Source organism: Erinaceus europaeus, chromosome 2 (genome assembly GCF_950295315.1).
Source record: "Erinaceus europaeus chromosome 2, mEriEur2.1, whole genome shotgun sequence".
Classification (NCBI taxonomy): domain Eukaryota; kingdom Metazoa; phylum Chordata; class Mammalia; order Eulipotyphla; family Erinaceidae; genus Erinaceus; species Erinaceus europaeus.
The window spans coordinates 107,871,162-107,890,628 of NC_080163.1; the positions used below are offsets into that span (position 1 = coordinate 107,871,162).

Below are 19,467 nucleotides of genomic sequence, written 5' to 3' on the forward strand. Positions count from 1 at the left end.
CCAAGACAACGTAGAGACACAAGTGCTGGACCATGTCTGAACAACTCTCTGAAACACCTTTCACAATCTCTCTAGAAAGTGACTGGATGGATCCAGCCATGAAAAGATTGTTTCTATATCAAGGTGCTTAGAGCTTTCTTGTACTTGACATGATTTTACAGGATATCTCTTTGACACTGAGGTGGCTGTGTCCCCAAACCAGAAGTCAGTGGTGTTGATTATATTGAAACCTCATGCAGGAAAGTAACTATGATGCTGTCTTTGAAAGGGTTTTTGTACCAAGCCAGGTGGTGGCAAACCTGGCTGAGTTATATATTATACGGCATGAGAACTCAGGTCTCTGGTCCCCACCTACAGGATGAAGCTTCACAGGTGGTAAAGTAGGGCTGCAAGTGTCTCTTGCTCCCTGTCTATTTCCCTCCACTCTCAATTTCTTTGTCAGTATGCAATAATAAAAAGGGGGCTGTACTATATGCACTCTGCCAGATGAGCCGCTCCCTCCTTCAACTTCAGCCCTGTCGGAAGAATTATAAACAAGTCGGTATCAATATGAGGCAGATCTCTATGAATTAGGTTAGTCTTCTTGAGGGGTCCGGGTGTTAATGAACTTGGTTGAGTGCAGGTTCAAAACCCGATTCCCCTCCTACAGGGGGAAACCTTTTGAGTGTTCAAACAGTTTTGCAGGTTTATTTCTCTCTCTCTCTCTATGTCTCCCCCTTCACACTTGATTTATGGCTGTCTCTATCCAATAAACAGAGATAATTTTTAAAAAGAAGAAGTGGTTCGGGAGATGGTACCGTGGATAATGCACTGTATTCTCAACCATTAGGTCCTGAGTTCAAGCCCCAGCAGCACATGTACCAGAGTGATGTCTGGTTCTTTCTCTCTCTCTCCTCCTATATTACTCATTAATAAATTTAAAAATCAAATGTAGATTTTTTAAAAATTGGCTCCACGGCGATCACCTAGTTCTCGATATTGTGTTCTACAGATAGGGGAAACAAATTTACTGGAACCCAAGATGATTCAGTATGCCTAAATGGGACATTATTGGTTGAAAAATTCTGAGAAGAGAATTTTTAGACATTTGATGATGTCTCCTTCTAGATAGAGGAGAAGCACACAATCAGTGTCTCCAGGTTAAAACTTCTGCAAAGCCACCAAGGACCAAACTAGAATCCTGACAACTTTCTCAGATGTGGGTGACAGGATGTAAACCAGAGTGGTATAATAAAGAAGTCACACATTAGGAAAAAATGAATTCAAAAGCTTTATTAATAGATTTTCTTATATAGAGGGAATCACGGGGCTCTGCAATTAGCTCATAGTCATCATCACCGATCGGGAAGAAGGTTCTATAGCAAAATAGGGAATCAGTTTCTCTGTAAATGTATCCACCAGTTTGCAGATGGGAGACATCTTAGAGATATCATAAAAACAAATTTCTCCTAGTTCATAGTCAAGGAAAATGCCAATGGTCACTATCGTTGTGTCTGAGTTGAAATGGGTCCTAAAGGACTGTTGGATTTGCCAGCATCCATTACTTGGGACCTGTGGCATCAGCACCTGCCTGGGGAAAGACTCTTTGCAGACACCCAGGGAACACACACCTGTGCCTGTGATTTCTACCACCCAAAAATGCCTGCCGGCTTCAAAGCCCTCAGAGCTCAGGACAGCTATGTGAGAAGTAAAAGCCTTGGGGCTGGGAGTAGGGGTGGAGACCATTAGCTCACCACCAAACAGAACATTCTTCCTATCATCACTGATGATGAGATTGTGCTGAGCAGTCTCAGGGTCTAGTGTCAAATCCACCTGAAACTTGCTGGCGTCAAGGAGACCGATGTAATGTGAGGGGAGCCTGGGCATCTCCTCCTTGCATGTGTAGTCTAAGATTTCTGGCACCTCCAGCTCTTCACAGCTGCTCAGCAGGTGCTGGAGTCTTCTGGCCCTCAGCAGGAGCTGCAGGTCTGTCTGCACAGACATGTCTGTGAGATCCCTCAGCAGAGTCTTCACTGAGGAGCCAAAGGCTGATGCCTGGTCTCTGTTGTCAATGATCATTTGGTTAATAGTTGATATTTCATCTAGTAGCCTATGGTCATAGATACGCTGACTCTTTTTCAAGAATAACTCATAATTTTGAAATTCCCAGTGTAGTAGAGTTCTTTCAATGTCCACCTTATCTCTCAACTCTTGGTTTTCTTTTATTTGTAATTCTACCCTCTGGCGAGCATCCTCCAACTGCTTGCTCAGGGTCTGCAGGTGGGATTTGAGTTTCTTCCTGTGCTGAGCAGCAGCCTCCTCAGTGGGGGTGACAGGGTGACCCTGCTGCTCACAGGACACCCTGCACTGAACACACACCAGCTGCAGGTCCTGCTCACAGAACAGGCTGAGCACCTGCTGGTGCTGCTCACACAGGGGCTGCTCCTGCTGCTTCCTCTTGCTCCCTGAGCTGGGCAGCTGCTTCACCATGTCAGCCAGGGTGCTCAGCTGGCTGTTCTTCTGCAGCTCCCTGTGGGCACAGTGGTGCTGGCAGACGGGACAGGGGAAGATGTCCAGCAGGTCCTGCCAGCGTTGCTGGAGGCAGGAGGCACAGCAGTGGTGCCCACAGTCCAGGGTCACCGGGTCTGTCAGCAAGTCCAGGCACACGGGGCAGCTGACCTCTGCCCTCAGCTCTTCCAGGAGGCCTTCCTGGGCCATGGTGCAGGGGCTCAATCCCAGGACACTTCCTGAGCTAGGCTGGTGTCCAGGAGCAGGGACAAGTAGCAGGGACTCTCAGCCTTCACTCTTGCCTGAGAGGCTCCTGGAGGTTCTTGGGATCCTAAGAAGCTGTTTCTGTTCCTTTCTTTTTGTCTCTGCAGCAACAACAATTCCTGTTCTTCTTCTTCTTAATGTATTCCAATGACTGGAAAAGCAAGTTTCTATGTGATCTTCCTTTAATAAAACAAAACCATAAATAAATAAATAGATTATATATATATATATATATAATTGACATTATTTTACCAGAGACTTTTACAATGTTGTTTATCTTTGTAAAAGGAAAATAAATAGAACAGAGAAATAGGAAGAGAGCAGATAGCATAATGGTTATAAAAACAGACTCTCAGGCCTGGGGCTCTAAAGTCCCAGGTTCACTCCCCTGTACCACCATAAGCCAGTGCTGAAAAGTGCTCTGGTAAAAAAAAAAAAAAAAACAGAGCGAGAGAGAGAGAGAGAGAGAGAAATAAAGAAAGTGAGCAAGAATGTAAATAAGGTGTCTTTTCTTGAAACAGATAAGGTTCCTGATACTTTTTCACAGTAAGTGACCATTTTGTTCATGAAGAGACTCCACACCATAATAAGAAGGAGAAAGTCTGGCCCAAACCAAAAAAATATTGTCTACAACATAATCTCATGGGAAGGTTAACATCTGATGATTGAAGAACTCAAATGTGAGCAGTGACAATAGTGGCAGTGGCAATTTCAGGAAGAATACCTATTAGAATGTAGCATAGTGGCTAGAGAGTTTCCCTTGGAGGCATGAAACTAAGTTTGATCTCTTGTAGCCTCTGTGGCAGAGTGATGGTGATTCGAACTACAATTAAGAGTAATCTTGGGTGGGGGTAGATAACATAAGAGGTGAAGCAGGTGTGCAGGTGTCTGTCATTTTTCAATTTCTCTATCTCCTTGCCCTCTCAATTTCCCTCTGTCCTGTCAAATCAAATAAAATACATGTGGGCCTAATGGTACCGCAACAGGCGAAGTGCACCTGAACTTGCTTAAGGATCCTGGTTCGTGCCCCCTGGCTCTGCAGCTGCAGGGGGTCCCTTCAGAAGTTGTGAAGCAGGTCTGCAGGTGTCTATCTTTCTCTCCCTGTCCTCTCTGGATTACTCTCTGTCCTATCCAACAACAACAGCAATAACGATAAGGGCAATAACATAAAAAAATGGCTTCTAGGAGCAGTGGATTTCTAGTGTAGGCACCGAGCCCCTATTATAACCATGCAGGCAAAATAAATAAAAATAAAAGAAAAGGATAATAAAAAATAAAAAGAGAAAGATTTATTAGCTTTTGTATGTTGGTATGCTTCTAAAACCTCTTCTGTTTCATTTGGTTTAATCCCCCCTGCTTAACACTATTCTATTTACATAACCACTTCATTCTATTTAAATAACCACTTCATTCTATTTACATAACCACTTCATTCTATTTACATAACCACTGTATTCTATTTACATAACCACTGCCATCTATTTACATAAATCACTTTTACATTTACATAAAGCACCACCTTCCCTGCAGGGCATTGGTGGTTTAGTGGTAGAATTCTCACCTGCTCCACCCCTCTCCTTGTCACACCCTGATCCTCTCCTTGTCACACCCTGATTTTCACCAGTCACTTTTCTCTCCACCCTCTCTGCATCACATCCTGTTCACACCCTACTTGGGAAGTATATATAAAGACAACATTGTTTGTTTTAGTTAGTTGTTAGTTTAGTCTAGCTTGGTATAGATTGTGCTGCATCCTGCATGAATAAAGAGATACTGCATACAGCACAACCATGAGTCCCTGGTCATCTGTCTCCCATCAGTGAAGCTCAGCCCGATATTTGTATTTTTCATTTTTAGTCAGGTTTATTGATAATCCTTGAGAATGTTCCATGTGCACTTGAAAAGAAAGTCTATTCTTTTGGGGGGCAGGAGGAGGATGAAAAGTTCTGTAAATTTCACAGGTAGAAGTCATGGTACTTGTGTTGTGAAAGGAGGAAGAAACCAAAACAGTTCCTGTAACTAAAGTAATTTATACTTTGTACTGCTCACACCATTAAGCTGAAGTCTTAAATCCCATAGAGTTGGGGTTAGGCCTTGGAGGTATTGGGAGGTGATAGCAGGAGTATAGGAGGTGGGACCAGAGTCCTCAACTCAACAGGAAAAGATTTTTCCACACCACACAAGGCCCCAGGACAAAATGCAGCCAAATCCTGAAGGCTGTGAAAACATCACCCCCACCTCACCCCCAAAGCTATGAGGTCTGGCTAGAATCAGGCCTCTTTGCAGCCAATGAGAGTCAGTCCTGCCCTGGACCTAGAACTAGAAAAGCAGGTCCAGCATCCAGTCCTCCCTTCTCACCTGCTCCTGAGACAGACAGGCCTTCAGGATAGAATCTGGAACTAAAAACCAGCACCCTCAGAGACCTGACACCCTAAGCGCCACTGACTACTGTCCTTTCCTATAAATCTTCAGTGAAGAAAGGTGCTCCAGCGCTGTGAAGAAGGCAGTGAAAGAAAAAGGTAAGGTTGTTTCTTCCCATTCTAGAAACCTCCAACAAAGGCTGAAGCAGGGAAGAAGTCTATTTGCATGGAGACTGCCAGAAGGGTTGGGATCCAGGAGACTAAGGTTATGTCTCTACTGGAGGCTTTTCTTTATTGTTTTTTATTTCTTTCTCTGTTTTGATGATTTCATTTGGCTAACAAGACTTCACTCAGTCCTTCCCATCACTGCCAACTTGCCCTGTATCTCTGGCAGCCTGTTCTATCTTGGTCTGAGCTGAACATTCTCCAAGGGGAGACTCACCCAAAAAGTCAGGCAAGGGAATGGAACAGGAGCTTCAGGGAGGTCCAGAGAGGGCAGTCCCCTAAAGACCTTCTTTGTCCCCAGAATCCAAACCCATGACAGACTAGGAGAATTCTCCAGAAATGGCACAAACAGTTTTACCTTACCATCAGGTGAGATTCTCTCTGCACAGAGGAGGGGCAGGGCAGGAGAACCCAGTGTGCGTGATGGGCCTTGGAAGGAGGCATGGGTGCAGAGCCTAGCAGATCCTGGACTCTGGGAACTAGAGTCCTAATCTGCCTCCAGCCTCTGTTCTGTGCATCCAGGGCCCTGGGGTTTAAGGTCTCCACTGACACAAGCACTGCCTCCTATGTGCACAGATTCAGAAAGAAACTGTGACAACCAGAGCCCCCAAGTGAGGAGAAAACACGCCTGTGAGTGACCCAGCATGATAGCTGGGTCCTGAGGTGCACAATCAGAGAGAAAGATAGGGGTCCTGTGTGTGAGTAGAGGGAGTGAGGAACTGTAGGGGCTAGTTGCAGTCCAGTGGGCTGGGGGTCTTTGGGGGCAGGCAACACTTGATCTGTAGAAGTGGGGTGGGAGGAGGCAAGCAAGTAGGAAAGGGTCTCCCCAGCCAGGTGTGCAGGCAGGCTGACATCTCTGGGTGGGGCTCCAGGAAGGGGACCAGCAGCTTTCTCACTCCTCTTCCCCACAAGGACTGCTCTTAAAGGAGGTCACAGTGACCTCCTCCACCACCTACCAGAGCAGGAAAAGAAACACCACAGATGGTGCCCATATCATACTCAGTGGGCACAGACAGGGGCTCAGAAGCCACAAGTCCCCAGTCCCCTAGCCATAGCCCTGCTGTCCTGTCCGGTGTCAGTCTATGCTGGTTGAAGGGAATTGAGTGAGGAGAGGTCCCTAGTGGAAGAAAACATGCGGAGACGACACAGAGCAAGCAAGTGCACACATTTATTATTTGCAACTGAGCCTTTTATCATGTCAGCTGAGACATGCACAGTACTCAGCAAGTTGTGACATGAGAAATGCAGTAGCCCCATTACATCAGACATTAGTTTGAGGTGCGAAAGGTATTAGGTGCAGAAAGCACTGAGTGCAACATGGGCTTTGAGCCAGCAAAACACAGGTTTTGAGGCAAGACTATATCCAGAAGCCAAGGCTATTATCTGCACTTTGCACTAGAGTTCAGACCAGCCTATATTTGGCAGTTTAGCCCACATGTCCTCATTGTGGTCCATGTCACAATCCATCTATGAGGACCTGGACCAAGAGCAGAAGTGGCAGGCCATATCTCTGTTGTCCCTGAGTCTCCAGACCTTGCTGGTTCCCTCGTAGTTCCTGTGCACAGCTACTATGCATGGCCTCCCAGGTGGCCTATGCCCTCCCTGCAGAGGAATGGCTCCTGCCTGTGGCCTGGTCCCCAGAGCCCACTTAGGCTGGGTAACAAAGTGCGAAGTAAAGATTGCTTCACCATTTGTGATGTGCTGTTATTTTGCAAGCAATATCACAGTCTGACCAAAGAATTTCAGAGATATGGTGGCAGGAATGGTGTTAATATATACTCCTATTAACTTAAAGTCTCAAGAGCTTGTTTGGAGGTTCTAGCAGGGGAGCGCAGCTACCCTCTACCAAAGACTAGTCTATCTCTGTTCGGGGAATATGGGAAGGCCGTCTTCTTTGACTGAGCATGCAGCTTCGAGAGGGACACACATGGAGTGTTAAGGGAGGAAGGGGACACCCCCACTAGCCAGCCAGATAAACCGAATCAATCCTGCTGATCAGTGGGGTGACAGATGACACAACCAGAATGCCCTCACATCCAATTAACTTATAGTCTTACAAATCATTATTTAATCAATATGAGAGGGAAAAATAGATAGATTATCTTGAGCCTTTTAATGCATAGACTTCAATCCTGAGTACAGAGATTCCTTCAATCTAAGTGCTTATGGTTTCAGATTAGTAAATTGATTAAATTTTAACATGGTTTAAATTGTTAATGAATTCTTTCTTTTTTATTTTATTTTTTTTTTGGTAGGGCACAGAAGAATTGAGAAGGGAGGGGAAGATGGAAAGGGAGAGAGAAAGACAGACACATGCAGACCTGCTTCACTGCTTGTGAAGTGACCCCCTGCAGGTAGAGATCTGGTGGCTCCAATGGGGATCCTTTTATACCATATAAATTTATATTTATAAATCTCATATATGGGAGCTTCTGTCTGCCCTGATCCAGATTTCTAGTCCTATGTTCAAATCTGACACCATCTTCCCAGATAATACCTTTAGCCCACGTGTGTGTTAGGTGTTGGGGATTCAGGCAAAAATCAGTAAAGTCATGGGCCTCTTAGAATATATCTAAAATAGCCTTCCAAGTTTCTTTTAACATGAAGACCCCAAAAATCTCATCTGCTATAGTTTTGCCTTTAGGTTCTTGATTGTTAAATAATTTGTTCTGCTTTATATCTTAATGCCTTTTCAGCCACTACGTTGCAGATGCTACCATGATGCCAACCTCACTTCCCTGGGCAGATGACCTCACAAACGTGTCCTAGAACCCAACCTCCACAGAGCCTTACCCCACTAGGGAAATATAGAGACAGGCTAGGGGTATTTGTTTGAATCTTTTTTTTTTAATTTCTTTATTGGGGAATTAATGTTTTACCTTTGACAGTAAATATAATATTTTGTACATGCATAACATTTCCCAGTTTTCCATATAACAATACAACCCCTACTAGGTCCTCTGTCATCCTTCTTGGACCTGTATTCTCTCCCCACCCACCCCAGAGTCTTTTACTTTGGTGCAATGCACCAATTCCAGTTCAAGTTCTCATTGTGTTTTCTCTTCTGAGCTTGTTTTTCACCTTCTAAGGCTAGGGGTATTGATTGACCTGTCAATGCCCAGGTCCAGTGGAGAAGAAATTACAGAAGCCAGACCTCTCAACTTACAATAACGCAAAGTACTGTGCTCTACCAGTTAAGTTACCTGGCCTGCCAAACCCTGGCACTTGAAGTTAAGGAAACTTTTTAAAAATGTGAGTTAAAAAAATGTTACATCTGCTTGACTGGATACTTTATAGAGAAAGGAACTAGTGGGGCCAGGTAGTGGAGCATCTGGTAGAGTGTAGATAACACAGTGTGCAAGGACCCTTCAAGTCCCTGGCTTCTTCCTGCAGAGGTGAAACAGTGTGCCAGGCTCTCTCTTCTTTCTCTACCTCTTCCTTCCCTCTCAATTTCAGGACCATACAAGAAAATGGGCAAAGAGGTCAGGCTGTGTGCAGGGACCCTGGTTCCAGCCTCCTGCTCCCCACACCTTCAGTGGGTCTGCTTCATGAGTGGATTCTATCTTTCTCTCCCACTTTCTATCTCCTCATCCTGGCTTAATTTTTCTCTAACCTATCTAATTCATAATGCCCACATCCTGGTCTCAATAGGAAGGAAGGAATGGAGAAAGGAAAGAAGGGTGGAAAGACATAAGGAAGGAAGGTAGGAAGGAAGAAAGAAAGAAACAGAGAGAGAAAGGAAGAAATAAAGAAAAACAGGGAAAATATACAGAGAGATAGATAGACAACCCATATCTATAACCCTAGGAGAACCATGCAGCTTCAATGGAGGGAAAATAAACACAGAACTCTGGTGCTGTGAATAGTATGGAATTGTACTTCTGTTTTTTTGTGATTGTGTCCATCACCAATAATTAATAAGTACAAGCACATGGAGTCGGGAGATAGCACAGCGGGTTAAGAGCACATGGCACAAAGCACAAGTACCGGCTTAAGGATCCTGGTTCAAGCCCCTGGCTCCCTACTAGCAGGGAGTCACTTCACAAGTGGTGAAGAAGCAGGTCTGCAGGTGTCTATCTTTCTCTCTCCCTCTCTGTCTTCCCCTCCTCTCTCCACTTCTCTCTATTCTATCCAACAATGATGACAACAACAACAGCAATCATAACTACAACAATAAAAAACAACTCGGGCAACAAAAGGAAAATAAATAAACATAAAAAATTTTAAAAAGTAAAAGCATAAACAAGTAACACAAAGGAAAAGATTTGGTGAGAACAATGGTGATTACCAGTTGAGGGTGGAGGCACACAATTTTGGTGGAAGGGCTTGGGAGACATAATGGTTATGCAAAAGACTTTCAAGCCTGAGGCTCCAAAGTCCCAGGTTCAGTCCCCAGCACCACCATAAGCCAGAGCTGAGCAGTGCTCTGGTAGCTCTCTCTGTGTATCTTTCTCTCTGTATCCCTCTTTCACTAAAAATAAATAAAATATTTAAAAAAATTTTTGGTGGTGAGAGTGAATCTTATCAAATGCAACCAATGAGGCTGGGTGGTGGCATATCTGGTTGAGGGCACATGTTGCAATGAGCTAGAAGCCATTTTTGAGCTCCTGGTCCCAGATGCAGGGGGAAAGCTTCACAAGTGGTGAAAAAGTTCTGTAGGTGTCTCTCTACCACTTACCTTCTCTATCTCCCCTTTCCCTCTCCATTTCTGTCTCTATCCAATAAAGAAACAAAGCTAAAAAAATGAAATAAATTCTACTAATCACAAGTATGAAAAGAAGAGAAAAAAATCTATAGTATGTCGACTGGAGAACATGAACTTATAAGAATTCCCTAATAAAGATATTTTTTAAAAAATCTATTGCATAAAGTCCAATACTCCAAACACTGCCATATGCCACTTTAACTTGGAGATCATATCCATATGACTAACAATAAAAACTCAAGATTGTAGAACTTCTTTAATCAGAACATTTGCAAAAAGATTTTCTAATTGAAACATGATTAACTAAAGCTGAGGGATCAGAAAATAGAGTCAAGCCTCTATTTTAGTAATGGACTATCATTAGAGGTGCCATGTGGGGGTTGTATGCTGAGGAAAGTAGTGGAGGTGGGGATTCCAGTGTATCCTAAAAGTTACACAAGCAGAAGCACGAGATAGGTTTACTGAAACTAAATTCCATGCCCCTTCCCTTCAAAGGGAAAAGCTGTCTCCCAAGTGAACTGTCCTCTGTTGGTCCTGCCCTGCCAGGTCTCTCAGCCCCCACTGTACCCACTACAAAGTGTCCCTTCTGGCTGATCACAAGGACAGATGTATCTCCTCAGTGCCAGCCTGCTGCCCGGGCATGTGTGGAGGTTGGGGAATGCAGGCTGGGTATGAGTCCAGAAACTGACACAAGACTGATCATGCAAATTTGTACTGAACCTAACTCGTACAGCACCTAAATGAAGAGCAGGAAGGAGTATTCCACTGTCTTACTGAGAAAGAAAGTGTGGAGAGTCTCATAATTTTCAGTGGACTCACAAGTCATATGACAAGTGAGGTTAGAGATGGGGTTAAGCGCAGGATTAAAATGAGTGGGACATAAGGAGAAAAGATTCCACCTTGAATAAAAAGTGGAGTCAGAGAAGATGATCGGAATTTCATCAGGAGTTAATCATTTACCCAGGTAGCAAACTACTAGGATTCATTGGTTTATGGAACTTCACCAATGGGAAAAAGGTGAGAGCACACCCTACAGGGGTATAAAATCTGAACAGGTTCAGTAGGCCAGAGCGATCAGGAAGGGGCCAGAGTTGTCTCCCATCCTCTGCCCAGGATCTCTCAGGAGACTGAACTGCTTTCCCAGAGGATTCCCCAGAACCTTCAACACAGAGCCCAGACATGATTCCAGCACCACAGGACATCTTGGAACAGATGTTGAGGACTCTGGAAAGGTCCATGAGGGAATGGGGAAGACAGTAATTGTGCTGTGGATGGATGAAAGTCTGGGATGCATTAGAAGGAGAAGAGGTGTCATGGATACACTGGTAGAGACTTTCTGGCCGGCAGAGAGGATGAAGGAGTAGCTTCACAGGATCATGCAGTGAGGGATGTGAGATAACTATATGCGAGGGGATTCCACCTGAGGAAGTGAAGAAGTGGGTCTTGCTTGAGTCGCTAATGTGATGCAGACCCAGTTCACCAACTGATCTTTTTTCCTCTCTAACTATGAACTCCCTGGTCAAGATTTTGAAGACATGATGGGGGAAGATAGCATAGTGGTTATGAAAAAAGATTCTCTTGGTTGAGTCTCAAAAACCCCAGGTACAATCCCCCAAACCAATATCATAAGCCAGAACTAAGCAGTGCTCTGGTTAAAAAAAAAAAAAAAAAAAAACTTGAAGGGAGTCAGGTGGTAGCACAGTAGGTTAAGCGCAGGTGACGCAAAGTGCAAGGACCAGTAAAAGGATCGTGGTTCGAGCCCCCGGCTCCCCACCTGCAGGTGAGTCACTTCACAGGCAGTGAAGCAGGTCTGCAGGTGTCTGTCTTTCTCTCCCCCTCTCTGTCTTCCCTTCTTCTCTCCATTTCTCTCTGTCCTATCCAACACCAATGACAATAATAACTACAACAATAAAACAACAAGGGCAACTAAAAGAAATAAATAAATAATTTTTTTTAAAAATTGAAGACATTGTAGATACTGACTTCTAATGGCAGCTTAAAGATATGCTAACCCTTTCAGGTATGCGTAAATGCATTCACTTCCCCTTTTATCTCATCCACAGTGTAGTTTTGTTTTTTTTTGGGTTTTTTTGCTGGTTTGGTTGGTTTGTTTTTTAGTGTTGCAAACAAGGTTTCAAGGGTTCTTGGAGCAAAATTTGCATGTATTATAGTTTGATGACCAGTGTTCTAAAGAACCAGCAAATCTACATTGAAGCAACCTCAAAGGAGAAAAATGTAGAGTTTTATCAGGGAAAATGAAGGACATAAGCTCTGTTCCAGGAATTTCTGAACAGGTGGGAATAGGTAGCAAGGGGGTAGAAGGGTATCAAGGATACATATACTCAAGAGGCCAGGTTCCGCGATCATCCTGGAATCCAACTCTACATACCAAGCAGATGCAACCTTCCTGCTTCTCTTCTTTCTTCCTTTCTGCCTGGGAATGTCTGCAGGTAAAGGGTAGGGGGAGGGAGGGAAAAAGAGATTGTAGACAGAATTAGGTCGACTGTGAGGCAGATGAATTGACTTATAGACAGTTGAAGGGAGGAGTAGAATGATCCCCATCAGTCAGAACATTACATTGTGTGATAATTTTGTTGCTGATTTGAAGATTTCACCGGGCATTTACAAATGTAGTAGAAAATGTTGGGGGAGGTGTGGGTAGATAGCATAATGGTTATGCAAAGAAACTTTCATCCCTGAGGCTCTGAAGTTCCAGGTTCAATAACTCATACCACCATAAACCAAAGCTGAGCACTTCTCTGATTTAAAGAAAAAAAAGTTGGAGAAAGTGACATTTTTCATATAAATGAAAATGTTTTGTACTGGTCTCATTTATATAATTGACAATATTTTACTCTTATTGGATATCTGTCAAAGTGAATTGCTAATTATTATTGTATATTGTTATCGTGTATTATTGAATAGAAGTTAGGCTACTGACATGCCATCAGCACATCCTGAGAGTAAGGCCTCATTATCCCTACCCTCTTTGTGACACAAAAGCTCCTTCCTATCATGTGGTTTATGAACATACCCAATGTTGTGTCTCTCTTTCAATTAAACTTGCTCTTTTCACTCATAAAATCAAACATTAACCTTTAAAAGAGTCATCAGATATATAGTCATAGCAACTGAAATACAATAATCCTTTCTGTTTGGGTATTTGTGCACTTGATTCTGGAAGAGAAACCTAGCAGTGGCAAAGCTTTCTGTGTTCTTAATTCATTAGCATGCATATACTTTATAACTCGTGTCTACTTTCATGAAAGAAGCTGATGTTGTTCCATATGCCCATTGTCTGACTTTCTTGTATGCCCACTTGCAGGAAGCTCTAGAGCCTTTCTCTTGTGATTATTGTGAAAAGGCTGGCAAAGAGACAAGAACAGAGATTGGGGTCTGATTCAACAGCTGTTACTGCAGAGGGAAAGGAAGGAGCTGGGTCAGTGTCTACAACTCTTGCAGATCCAAGGAGCATCCTAGAGCTTCTCAGGAGTATAGAGAAGGCTGAGAGTCCCCCTGCTCCTAGACACCAGCATTGCTCAAGAGGTGTCCTGGGACAGAGCCCCCTGCGCCATGGCTCAGGAATGCCTTCTGGAAGAGCAGACAGCAGAGCTCAGCTGCCCTGTGTGCCTGGACTTGATGACAGACCCAGTGACCCTGGAATGTGGGCACCACTGCTATGCCTCCTGCCTCCAGCAGCGCTGGCAGGACCTGCTGGACATCTTTCCCTGTCCAGTCTGCCAGCACCACTGTGCCCACAGAAAACTGCACAAAAAAAACAGGCAGCTGAGTGCCCTGGTTGACATGTTGAAGCAGCTGTCCAGTACAAGGAACAGGGAGCAGCAGCAGGAGCAGCTCCTGTGTGAGCAGCACCAGCAGGTGCTCAGCCTGTTCTGTGAGCAGGACCTGCAGCTGGTGTGTGTCCAGTGCAGGGTGTCCTGTGAGCAGCAGGGTCACCCCCTCACCCCTGTTAAAGAAGCTGTTGCTCAGCACAGGAAGAAGTTCAAATCCCACCTGCAGACCCTGAAGAAGCAGCTAAAAGATGCTAAAAGGGGGCAAGAAATGCAAAGCAAAGAAATAACGGACTTCCTCAAGGAGGTGGCAAAGCAAGAGTATGAGTTGCACCGGGAATTTCAACAATTTAAGCAATCTTTGAGAATCAGTCAAAAGAAAATTGATAAAAAGCTGCAAAGTAAGGAAAGACAGGCTTTCAAGAAAATCACCGAAATCAAATCCCAGGTGTCACTTTAAGGCTCTGCACTGAAGAGTCTGCTGAGAGAATTCATCATGTTCTGTTTGCAGACAGATCTGGATCTACTGATGAATACTAGAAAATTGAACCTCCAGATTTTTAAGTTTAAACAGCTACAGGTCCCGGCCACCTTCTCATACCAATCTGATGAGGTTGTTCCCAGTCTCCCGCCACATTATTTTGGTCTGCATAACATGATCAAGTTTCAAGAGGATTTAACATTCGACCCGGAGACTGCCCACCCCTTTCTCACTGTCCATAAAGGAGGGAAGAAAACCACATTTTCTCATGAAAGAAAGAATCCCAAACCCAGAGCATTTATTTCTCTCATAGCTGTCCTGAGTTGTGAGGGCTTTGATGCAAGCAGGCATTTTTGGCAAATCAAACTCAAAGGTGTAAGTGTGTGGTGTGTGCAAAGAGCCTTTCCCCAGAGATGCCCAGCTTCCACTGTCTCCAAGCAATGACTGTTGGCAATATCAGCAGCCCACATGCATACAGCCTGGCTCATAGAGAATAAAAATTCGTGTTGGCATTTTTCTGGACTATGAGTTGGGAGAACTTTCATTTTGCAATATGAATCAGAAGTGCTACTTACATACAATCACTGATACCTTCACAGACAGGCTGATGCCTTATTTCTCTGTTGAGCCTTCTTCCTCATCATCTGTCATGAGAATGATAAAAGATGAATGCTGATGTTCTTGTAAATATTCTCTCATTTACTGCTATTGTAATGAAACATTTTTATAATAAAGATTTGAGCTATCACTTGATGCTGGCCTTTTTGGTCAATACCAGACCACCCCATCAACTGGGGCTTTAAAAAGGGAATCCTTGGATTCCCACATAGATATGATGGGTCTAGACGTCTAATAGATCCCTCTCTCCACCACCACTGGTCACTTAAAACAGGAATCTTGAGGGTCTTTTCAGGACTTTGCCCTTACCATAAAACAGCATCTAAAGGGAGGCTGGGTCATCCTACCCTGCCACTCAAGGAAGACTGGTCCTGAAATGAGTGCAGTCTGCAACATTCCCAGCAGTGGTCATGAACTTTGTGCTCAGACCAACAGGGACTCAGAGGTTACACAGGCTGCTGTGCTAAATAAAATATGTATGGGCCCTTAGTCAGGTGGATGGGGTAAACAATTTTACTATTACATCTGAATGCCTTTCCTTTTTAAAAATATTTATTTATTCCCTTTTGTTGCCCTTGTTGCTTTATTGTTGCAGTTATTGTTGTAGTCGTTGTTGGATAGGACAGAGAGAAATGGAGAGATGAGAGGAAGACAAAGAGGAGGAGAGAAAGATAGACACCTGCAGACCTGCTACACTGATTGTGAAGTGACTCCCCTGCAGGTGGGGAGTTGGGGGACTCAAACTGGGATCCTTCTGTAGGTCCTCGAGTTTTGCGCCACCTGAGTTTAACCTGCTGTGCTACTGCCCAACTCCCTAATGCCTTTCCTTTTTACTTCTTCTGTCTGAGTCCTGATGGAATTGGGTTTCAAAGCCCTCTAGTCATCTTCCCCTAACATTTCTTTCCCTCTGGGAGTATGGACCAAAATTTTCTTTGAGATCCAACTTGGTTTCTGAAAGGCAGTAAGAGATGAGGCAAGACAACATTTTAAAATAAACAGGAAACAAAATAAAAATAGAGCAGGTGAGAATAGAGACTTTTAGGGTCATAAGAAGCCAAGAAGTCTGTTTTAGGTATGTTCCTAAGAGCCTATGACTTTAGTAATTTTCGTTTGAGCTTGATAGTTAACATGGAGGTGGACTGAAAATATTGTCTGAATATGTCGTCAGAATTGAGAATTAAAAAAAAAAACTGGATTAGGGCAGAGAGTAGCTCCCAAACTTGATGAAAAAAAAAAATATATATATATACAGATAATTGTTTACCACATCAGTCTGACCCAGGGTCCATGTATATTCATATATAACTTCTTTCTTTAAAAAATTCATTTATGTATATATTAAGGAGATAGGAAGAGAAAGAAAGATATTAGTAGTCTGGTACATGTGATATTAGAAATGGCAACTGAGGACTTTATAACTGAGAGTCTAATCCTCTAGCCACTGTACTACCTCATGATCCTAAACTCTTTGCATAAGGATAGACATAATGGATTAAGTTCCAACCCAGTGACCACCTTTTACTTTTCTGTTGTGGTTGTCATCACTGGAACCTCACCTTTTGGTTATTATGCCAGGCCCCCTGCATTGCTTAGCTGTGGTCTATTTACATAATCATTGTTTTGTCTGAAACCCCACTGGTTAGAACCTTTGCAACAGCAGGAGACCCGCCCTGCAGGGCATTGGTTTAATCCCCACTGGTTAGATGAAAGATTTGCTCTTTTTCCGCTCCACCCCCTCTCCTAGTCATTTCCTTTTTTCTGACCTGCCACTTCCATCTCAGGAGGTATAAAGGCAGATTCTTTTCTGATCCAAAAAGCATTCCATTGCATTCCCGCTCAGCCACAAGAGTTCCTGGTTCCTCCCCTGCGTCGCTGAGTAAGCAGCAACCTAGGTTGGCTCCAGCAGAGTTCTCTCCAAACCAGAGAGCATGTGCCCGGGAAGAAACACCTTCAGGCTAGCTCAGCACTCACCTCTCTAAACTGATTTTATTTATTTTTTTATTATATTTATTTGTTTATTGGATAGAGAAAGCCAGAAATCAAGTGGGAAGGGGGAGATAGAGAGGGAGAAAGACAAAGAGATAACTGCAGCCTTGCTTCACTACTTGCAAAGCTTTCCCCCTGCAGGTGGAGACCAGGGGTTTGAACCTGGGTCCTCGCGCATTGTAACAAGTGTGTTCAACCAGGTGCGCCACCACCCAGCCCTGATTTTTTTTCCCCATATTGAAAGAGAGAAATAAAGACAGAGGAAAAGGGGCAAAGATACTAACACCAGAAAATTGAAGTTTCCTCCAGTCTGGTGGCATCTGGGCTTGAACTTGGTCCTTATGCATAGCAAAGCAGGGGCCCTCTCCAGGTGAGATGTGTTGCTTATATTTCAGTTCACTTTAGTCCCTGCCTTAAATTCCCCATCAGCAGTGCACTGGCTCACATCACCTACATAAGGGTATCTGAGTGCATGCAAGTGCTGCTCATGTAGGGAGCTCCATCACACAGCTCAGGTGCTTCTCCTTTCTGTTTCTCAGACTGCAGTTCTGAAGACCCAGATAAAGTGCTCAGTGCCCGAGCTGATCTAAGTTCATTTTTTTTTCTGGGGGGGGGGGCGGCGCTCTCTACCTGCTTCCTGCAGCACCTAGGACTTTAAATCTTTATCTCTGTGTTCATTCTAAAGCAGTGACTTTTAAAGAATTCTTGAGAGCAAGTTCACATTACTATTAAGAAAAACATTTTGTGCTGTTAAGAAAGAACATTATCAATAAAAAAAAGCCACTGATTGCTTCTAGAACCACAGCCTCCTTAAAGTCCTGTCCCTTTCAATCATGAAGCTAACCTTCAGGATTAAACTACAAGCCTTCTGACCAAGTAACCAGCTCTGTCTTTGAACTATGCTGGAAAAGAAGACTCTTCCCCCTAGCCCCCCTAACTTTGCTGTTCAGCTTCTGTGATCGTGCTTTTGCTCTCAGCCTGTAGCCCCCTATAAAAAGCTGCACCATGCCTTAGGGAGTAGGGGTGTGCAGAACTCTGGAGCACAAGTTCTGCCTAGGCCTGAATAAACCTAACTTTCTCTCCTACAAGCTCTGAGTGGCAGTTGGATTTTTCAAACAAAGGGTTGTAGTTAGTTCCTCCTTGTTTTTCTGCAACACCATAACCTAGAAAATAAATAAATGCATAGAGGTATAGGAGGTGGTGCAGTGGATAAAGCGCAGGACTCTCAAGCATGAGGTTACAAGTTCAATCCCCAGCAGCACATGTGCCAGAATGATGTCTGGTTCTTTCTCTCTCTCCTCCCTGATTTTCTCATAAACTAAATCTAAATAAAAAAAATAAAAATAAACAGATATAAATTTGGGCGGTGGGTAGATAGCATAATGGTTATGCAAAGAGACCCTTATAACTAAGGCTCTGAGGTCCCAAGTTCAATCCCCCACACCATCATCAGAGCTGAGTAGTACTCTGGTTAAAAAAAATAAAAAGATATAAATTTCAAGGAGATTTCCACAGGTCCATAATGCTCTAGAATAACCGTTTCATCCAGGTTAAGGCAGACAGGGAGACAGCCCTTTGGGGAAGAGGCAAAGTCTTCTTAGACATCAAATCATGGAGTATTTGATTTAGAGGTTTAAAAATATTTTCTTTCTTTATTATTGGATAGAGGCAGAGAAATTGAGATAGGAGTCTGCCTCATTACAGAATAGAGACAGAGAGACACCTGCAGCCCTGATTCACCATTCATGAAGCTTTCCCCTGCAGGTGGGGATCAGGGATTTGAACTTGGACCCTTGAACACTGTAGTGTGTGCACTTAATTAACCAGGTGCATCACTGCCTGGCCTTTATTTGATTTTGACTTTTCAGGCTCAGGAGCCCTGAGAAGTAAAAGTTGCTTATTTGAGATAAAAAAGAAAAAGTAGGTTAGTCTCAGAATCTTTCCAACAGTCTTTAGGACAGAATCATGGTGTGCAAAAGACTTTGCTGCCAGTGTCCAAGTTCCTAGCTTCCATCTAGAGCTCTGCCATCAACCAGAGTTTAGCAGTGCTCTGAATTCTCTCATCTATCTAGCTATATGTTTGTCTAACATTAGAATGAAATAAAATAAAATGAATTTTAAAAAACAGGTGTTATTTAAAATTAAGGAAAAAAACCCAGATGCTCATTTAAGCATGACACAGCAAGTTCAGAGAGACAGTAAAATGAGTATGCAAATAACTTTCATGCCTGAGGCTCTGAGCTCCTAGGTTTATTCCTCAACCATCCAACTCTACCACCACAAACACCTGAATTCAGAACTGAGAACTGCTTCCATTAAAAAAAGTCTGAGGGCCAGGGGGTGGCACACCTTCCTAATCATACACACGACAGTGTGTGCAAGGGCCCAGGCTTGAGCCCCTGGTTCCCACCTGCAGGGGAAAAGCTTCATGAGTGGTGAAACAGGCTGCAGGTGTCTCTTTGTGTCTTTCCCTCTCTATCTCCTTTCCCCTCAATTTCTCTCTGTCTCTATCCAATAATATAATAAAATAAAATAAAAGATTTTACAAAT

The 19,467-nt window shown here is 43.6% G+C and overlaps 2 protein-coding genes across 2 annotated transcripts; one reads left to right on the forward strand and one right to left on the reverse strand.

Annotated features, from left to right (window-relative positions):
- Positions 1–1,317: 1,317 nt before the first annotated feature.
- LOC103128248 (tripartite motif-containing protein 75-like) lies at positions 1,318–2,751 on the reverse strand. The gene has a single exon (XM_060171785.1). The coding sequence runs from the start codon at positions 2,695–2,697 to the stop codon at positions 1,318–1,320; it is 1,380 nt and encodes a 459-aa protein (XP_060027768.1). The 5' UTR covers positions 2,698–2,751.
- Positions 2,752–13,614: 10,863 nt separating this feature from the next.
- Positions 13,615–14,292, forward strand: LOC132532794 (tripartite motif-containing protein 75-like). The gene has a single exon (XM_060171793.1). The coding sequence runs from the start codon at positions 13,615–13,617 to the stop codon at positions 14,290–14,292; it is 678 nt and encodes a 225-aa protein (XP_060027776.1).
- Positions 14,293–19,467: the final 5,175 nt, after the last annotated feature.

What these genes read in the sequence shown, in the direction of transcription:
- LOC103128248 (XM_060171785.1), bottom strand. Translation starts at nt 2,697, where the DNA reads ATGGCCCAGGAAGGCCTCCTGGAAGAGCTGAGGGCAGAGGTCAGCTGC.
- LOC132532794 (XM_060171793.1), top strand. Translation starts at nt 13,615, where the DNA reads ATGGCTCAGGAATGCCTTCTGGAAGAGCAGACAGCAGAGCTCAGCTGC.